The sequence below is a fragment of the Octodon degus genome, unplaced genomic scaffold (assembly GCF_000260255.1).
Source record: "Octodon degus isolate 3935 unplaced genomic scaffold, OctDeg1.0 scaffold00098, whole genome shotgun sequence".
Lineage (NCBI taxonomy): Eukaryota > Metazoa > Chordata > Mammalia > Rodentia > Octodontidae > Octodon > Octodon degus.
In genome coordinates this window covers 930,550-937,883 of record NW_004524674.1, presented here as the reverse complement: position 1 = coordinate 937,883, position 7,334 = coordinate 930,550, and the positions used below count along the sequence as shown (strand labels likewise).

At 40.8% G+C, this 7,334-nt stretch overlaps 1 protein-coding gene and 1 pseudogene across 1 annotated transcript in view; both read left to right on the top strand.

The window, feature by feature from the left end:
* Positions 1 to 7,334, top strand: part of Ankfy1 (ankyrin repeat and FYVE domain containing 1) — a 71,569-nt gene that overhangs the window by 662 nt on the left and 63,573 nt on the right. Inside the window, exon 2 of the mRNA XM_023723233.1 lies at positions 4,763 to 4,881. Coding sequence (XP_023579001.1) covers positions 4,763 to 4,881 — 119 coding nt within the window. The remainder of the gene's footprint in view (positions 1 to 4,762; positions 4,882 to 7,334) is intronic.
* LOC101570697 lies at positions 1,271 to 2,345 on the top strand (annotated as a pseudogene).

Sequence of the window (7,334 nt, the reverse complement as noted above, 5' to 3'; positions counted from 1 at the left end):
AAAAATTTTAAAAAAAAAAGAATAAAAGAATGTATTGGAGAATGGGGAATAGGAATAGCTCCTAAGAGATAGGAGGGGTTCCAAATGGGTTGCCACTGGCATGCATTTTGTTGAATAATTTAAATAATATTTTTATATGCATCTGAATGACTGAAATGAAGGATATGTAGGTTTTTTTAATGTCAAGAAATGTGGAAGAGCCAGACATAGTGGCATGCATGCCTATAATCCTAGCACTTGAGAGGCTAAGGCAAGAGGATTATCGCAGGTGTGAGACCAGCCTGGGCTACAAAGTGAGTTCAAGGCCAGCCGGAGATGTATGGAGAGACCCTGTCTCAAAGAGACAAAAAGAGAAAAAAGAAAGAAACTCTCTTCCTCCCCACCACCCCTTTCACGGTCCTCGGGATGTACCCCAGAGACTTGAGTGTACTAAGCAAGTGCTCTATTTCCTTCAAGCCTTGAAATACTAGAATTGACTAAAGTGAAGTTACTAAGGCTTTAGTTGTTTCTACGTAGTCTTTTGAAAAAAAAAATTACTTATTTGCTACAGGGTCTCGCTATGTAGCTTGGACTTGTAGTGATCCTCCTGTCTCAGCCTCTCCAGTGCTGGGATTACAGGTGTGTGCCACCATGTCCGGTTTCCATGGCCAGCTCAGCCCGCCTGGGGTTCCTTCTGGGGCCAGCACCATATGCAGTACCAGGGATTGAACTCAGGTCTGGGGGTTGAACCCAGTGCTTGCCAGGCAGGCACTTAGACGACTGAGGTATCTCCCCAGCCCACATAGTGTCCTCTTAAATTTAACTTTATTTGGCTTTCTGTTTTCCTTTTTGTTTATTTTTGGTTTGCTTGCAGTGCTGGGAATCAAACCCAGGGTCTTGCGCATGTTAGCAGGCACTCTACCATTGAGCTATATTCCTAACTGATACATTTTTAAAAACTATTACTAGAAGCTGGACATGGTAGTGTACACCTGTAATCCCAACAGGAGACAGAGGTACAAGAATCAGCTCAAGTTAAAGCCCAGTCTGAACTACATAGTGAGACTGTCTCAAGAAACAAAAACCAAGACAAGAGTGGTGGTGCATGCTTATAATCCCAGCACTTGGCAGACTGAGACAGGAGGATTGTCAGGAGTTCAAGGCCGGCCCAGGCTACATAATGAATTCAAGACCAAAACCAAACCAAGCCAACCCAACCCAGTCCAACCCAACCCATCCCATATAATACCACACTACACCAATCAAAACATAAAATTAGGCTCTCTGCTCCTGTGCACTCCTGTGCGTCCGCGGATAGCAGATCTTCCCGAACAGCCAGCAGCGATCCAGACAAGATGGTGAAGGTCGGAGTGAACGGATTTGGCCGTATTGGACGCCTGGTCACCAGGGCTTCTATTCTCTCTGGCAAGGTCGAGGTTGTGGCCATCAATGACCCTTTTATTGACCTCAACTACATGGTCTGCATGTTCCAGTACGATTCCACCCATGGCAGGTTCAATGGCACTGTCAAGGCTGAGAACGGGAAGCTCTCCATCAACGGAAAGACTATCACCATCTTCCAAGAGTGAGATCCCGCCAACATCAAGTGGGGTGATGCTGGCGCTGAGTATGTAGTGGAGTCCACTGGTGTCTTCACTACCATGGAGAAGGCTGGGGCTCACCTGAAGGGCGGTGCCAAAAGGGTCATCATCTCTGCCCCTTCCGCCGATGCCCCCATGTTTGTGATGGGTGTGAATCATGAAAAGTATGACAACTCCCTCAAGATCGTCAGCAATGCTTCCTGTCCCACCAACTGTTTAGCCCCACTGGCAAAGGTCATTCATGACAACTTCGGCATTGTGGAGGGACTCATGACCACAGTGCACGCCATCACTGCCACCCAGAAGACTGTGGACAGCCTCTCTGGGAAGCTGTGGCGTGATGGCCGTGGGGCTGCCCAGAAAATCATCCCTGCATCCACTGGTGCTGCCAAGGCTGTGGGCAAGGTCATCCCAGAGCTGAACGGGAAGCTCACAGGCAGGGCCTTCGGTGTGCCCACTCCCAATGTGTCGGTGATGGATCTGACCTGTCGCCTGGAGAAAGCGGCTAAATACGACATCAAGAAGGTGGTGAAGCAGGCCTCAGATGGTCCCCTCAAAGGCATCCTGGGCTACACCGAGGACCAGGTTGTGTCTTGCGACTTCAGTGACAGCCACTCTTCCACCTTTGATGCTGGGGCTGGCATTGCCCTGAATGATCACTTTGTGAAGCTCATTTCCTGGTATGACAATGAGTTCGGCTACAGCAACAGGGTAGTGGACCTCATGGTCCACATGGCCTCCAAGGAGTAAGTGGCCCCCACCACCACAGCCCAGCGAGACCAGAGGGATGGAGAGGCCACGCTGTAGAAGTCGTCACTGCCCTACTCAGCCCCAATACTGAGAATCTCCCCCTCACAGCTTCCATCCTAGGCGCCCTAGAAGGGGAAGGGCCTTGGGATCCCTGGCTCACTGCCCTTGCACACCATCAATAAAGCCCATTGTACCCAAAAAAAACCCAAAAAACATAAAATTATTAACAATTATTACTGAATCCTTGTCCTTTCTTCCTAATGGTATGTAACATTTTATAATTAGAAATCCTACAGAAACATTTACTTTTATAATTTTTTGTGACTATAGGTTAGAATTGCTGAATTTGTGACTCTCTACTGTATAAACAGTGACTATCCATTTAAGTTAGTAGCATTTAATTCTTTAGAAATATAAAAGACACATTTGTGCTTTGCAAATAACTTCCTATTTTCATTATTTTTTTGGGGGGGTGTCTTTGATCAGGGTCTGGTTGGATCTCAGACTGTGCTTGAGCTCACTTTGTAGCTCCAGCTGGCCTTGAACTTGGAACTATCCCCCTGCCTCAGCCCTGCCAAGTACTGTGATTACATGTGTGCACCTCCATTGCCAGCTTCATTAATCTTTTAAAATTTTATGACAGGATATGATTTCAGACAGCTTTTTAAATAGACTCTTATTATTACTATTATTTAGTACTAGTATTATTTTAGTATTTAGTACTTGGACCCAGGGCCTTTACATTGAGCAATATCCTCACATCTTTTTTGTACTTTTTATTTTGAGATAGGGCTAATTCACTAAATTGTCTAAACTGGGCTTGAACTTGCAAACTTCCTGTGTCAGTTTCCCAGAATGCCGGGATTATAGGTGTGTGCCACCATGCCTTACTAGAATATTAGTTCTGTTTTTTCCTTATATTTATTGATGAATATATTATGTAACTCTTGTAACAACTTGAGATAATAAATAATACTCTTGTGGTCTAAAATTATAACTTGTTTTGTTTTTTAAGCTTAGTTTTTAATAGAGCTAGAATTATTGGTTCTCTTACATGTTTATAAAGTGTGTTCTGGATAATATTTTGTGGTGTTAAATTTGTGTCAAACATTATATTAAAGCAGTTCTAGTTGAGTCTCCTTTTAAATAGATGGTTACTTCATGAATAGTTTATTTTGTTTTGCCCCCCCCCCCTTACTCCATATAAAAGCTTCTAAATTTAGTGTCTTTTTTGGCAGAACTAGGGATTGAACTCAGGCCCTTGTGCTTGCCAGGGAAGCGCTTATTCTATTGAGCCATCTCCCTGGCCCCCTAAATTTAGTTTCTAAAGGCTTTTCAACCTAATAAATAATTTTAAAGGAAGGTACAGAAGACACATAAATACAAGCAGGAAGGTGATAATGAATGACTTTGTGTTGCCGCCAGTGTAGCTGTGTGGCCCGTGCTTGTGTCAGTCCAGCGGGTCAGCCCGGCTTTTTTGTTAACTGGCTCAATGCTTTTTCTGTTAGCATTTGACATCTCAGAGGTAAATGTAAACATGTATTCCAGGAGCTCTTTGCATATAATGGTATATCATAATTAATAGAAACAGGTTTCAAAGAAAGAAAAGATTTTCCCACCTCTTTCTTTATAAATGGTTGAGTGATAAATGGCCAACGTTAGGTCTCAATGTTGCTGGTGAGAACAGGTATACAGGTATTTCTAATTTTTAAAAAAAATTTTATGTATTTCATACAGGGTGTCAGTGCATAGCTCAGACTTGTAGTGATCTTCCCGTTTTCAGCTTCCCTAGCACTGGGATTATAGGCATGCGACACTACGCTTGGTCTTGGTGGCCAGCTCAGCATGCCTGGGGGTGGGGCTGGCATGGCATGTGGTGCTGGGGATCAAACCCTGGTCCTTGCACTTGACTAAGTAGGGGCTTAGTTCGCTGAAATATCTCGCGGGCCCTGTATTTCTATTTCTTGACTGCTTTGTCAAAGCCAGTTTGTTCTAGTTTTTTTTCTTTAAACAGAAAAACTGTTAATATAGAGCAGAGCCACGGTGTAGTCTCAAGGTTGTCATCACAATCTTTTAAGATTTCCACCTTTCACTGTGTGATGGATTATCTTGATTTATTCTGTATAAAACGTCTTCATATATTAGTATTAATCATTCTACTTACCTTGTAGCTCACCACCATAAGAACCCTACTAGGAGAGCGTGACATGTGAATTCAATAAAAATTAGAAATAAAAAACATTTCCAGCAACGTATTGTAGACATTGTCCATCAAAATTCAGGATTATCATATGGAAACAATTTTGCTATTAACATTTTCTTTTGTAGATGCATGTTGATCAATTAGTACCAATATCTTTATTAGCTGTAAAGCCTGACTATACTTAGTTACAATGACTCTTTCTGTTTTTGTGGATGTTTTTCTTTATCAGTGATCTGAAGATCAAGGTTGGGGACAGGCACATCAGTGCTCACAAGTTTGTTCTGGCAGCCCGCAGTGACAGGTGGAGTCTGGCCAACTTGTCTTCCACTGAGGAGCTGGACTTGTCAGGTGAGCCTCTATCCCTTTAGGGTATAAAAGTGACAACATAAGAACTCTGTCCAGAAAGTTGTGGTGTGTCATTTTGAAATAGTGTGGTTTATTCAAAGTAAAATTCTAACTCTTTGATGGAGACCATGAAGTACTTAGTCACTCTCTGTAGGTTGTACTTGTGGACGCTTGTATTTATTTTAGTCTCTGGCCAACTAGTCCATGAATATTTGAGAATCTACAATAATCCTATGACTTATAAAATAGAAATTTTTTTTTTCCCCCTGGGGAACCAGGGATTGAACTCAGGCCTTTGCGCTTGCCAGGGAAGTGCTTATTCCACTGAGCCATCTCTCCAGCCCTACAAATGCTTTGTTTTGTTTTGTTTTTGTGGTACCAGGGATTGAACTCAGGACCTTGCACTTGCCAGGCAGGCGCTTATGCTGCTGAGCTATATCAAAGGCTCCTAGAAATACTTTCTATAAGCTCATTTCATATATAGATGTGTTATTAATATATTCCAAAGCTGAATGTGGTAGCACACATCTATAATCTTAACACATGGGAGGCTGAGATAGGAGAATTGCCATGAGTTTAAGGCCAGCCTGAACTACATATATCCCTTGTTCCCCCAAGAAGAAAATCTTGCTGTGAAGTTGCTTAAATTTTATAACTGGCAGGGTACCTTTTCTATTCTACAAGTACTAATCTCAGAAGTAACAATGATTCTAACAAATAACAATATTTTTTCATCAGTGTCAAAGGATGATTAAAGTCTTTAGAAGTTTAACTTATTTGGGTAACTATGTGAGTGGTAGGTATATTAATTTGTTTTATTATGGTAATCATATTTGTCTCATACTATATATATATATAATAAAGTTTATTTTAGAATTTTAATAAATACTTTGAGCTGTTCAGTATTTTATAATATGTTGTATACAGTTTAAATATGGTATTCAAGAATTTTCTTGAAAGTTTATTCTTAAGTTGTGTTTTTTTTATTACTTAGTTAACTGCTATTGAAAAAATAGAAAATGTTTTAATTTAGTTCTGCTCTTGATAGTTACATAAATTATACTGTTCCAGTTTTAGTGTATGTGCTGCCAAAGCAAGCACTACATAAATTATAACATGATGAAAATATATAGACATTAAGGTAGGACATGTTGAATCAGGGTGGGGTGCAGCTGAGTAGAGGGCTTGCCTTGCATTTGTGAGGCCCTGGGTTTAATCCCTAGCATTACAGAAAAGAAAAGTGTGTGTGTGTGTGACGGGAAGATGTATTTGTACAGTTATTGGCTATGTGAAAATTCTCCTGACTTATGACTAAATAGTTCAGCCTTGCCATTTTTAAGATCCTGGTTTCCACGTGCAGTGCTAGCTAGGAACACTGAGATTATTATACCATGGTCCCTGCTGTGTGGAGCTCATACTCTGGTTGGAGGAGATAGGCCATTAATAAATCACTTCAGGCCGGGGCTATAAGCACAGCACTATAATTTCTTTATATATTTAGTGCAAAATAAACTATCTTGGGCTGATACAGAAAGTGTTAGATGTGGTTAACATCTGAGTAGTGTTTTAAAAGATAAGTAGATGTTTATCTCATGGAATTAAGAAAGCAGATATTGGGGCTGGGGAGATGGCTCAGTAGGATAAGCGCTTGACTGACAAATGCAAGGATCTGAGTTCAATCCTCGGTTCTGCAAAAAAAAAAAAAAAAAAAGAAAGCAGATATTTTATGCTTTTCAACTGTGACTGAACTCTGAATCCTTGTCATAATTTCTAGGGTTTAAATTAAGGTTCATAATTTACACTTCTAAACATAAATAGACAAGCTTGCTATGTGCATTTATACCTTTAAAACATTTGCTTGAGAGTCTTACTAGGAGGACACCAGTCCATGTGAATAAATCTTAGAACTAAAGTTCTAAATCTTAGAACTTTGCTTTTCTTTTTAATGGTATTATCTTTTGAAGCTGTGTATCTTCAACTTTATACAGGACAGAATTAGTGCATAACTTTTAAAACCCATTAGTTTGTCTGGTGAATGGTGGCACATACCTGTAGTCCCTGAACTCAGGAGGCTGAGGCAAGAAGAGTTCCAGGCCATCCTGGGCTACATGGTGAATTTAAGGCCAGCCCACATTACATAATGAGACCCTGTCTCAAAAAACAAACAAACAAAACCCCATTAGATTGCAAGGTGTTTTTCACAAAATGTGTGATGGAATCTTGATTACATGGATAGTTTACAAAGACTAGAAGAAATAATAAAGGGGCCGGGGAGATGGCTCAGTGGAATAAGTGCTTCCCTGGTGAGCGCAAGGGTCTGAGTTCAATCCCTGGTTCCACCAAAAAAAAAAAAAAAAAGTAATAAAATGTGGAAATTTTTCAACTGTTAGAAAAAAGTTAAGAATACATTACCATCCTTGACCTTCTCAGACCAAAAAGCTATAACTCTTGTTGCA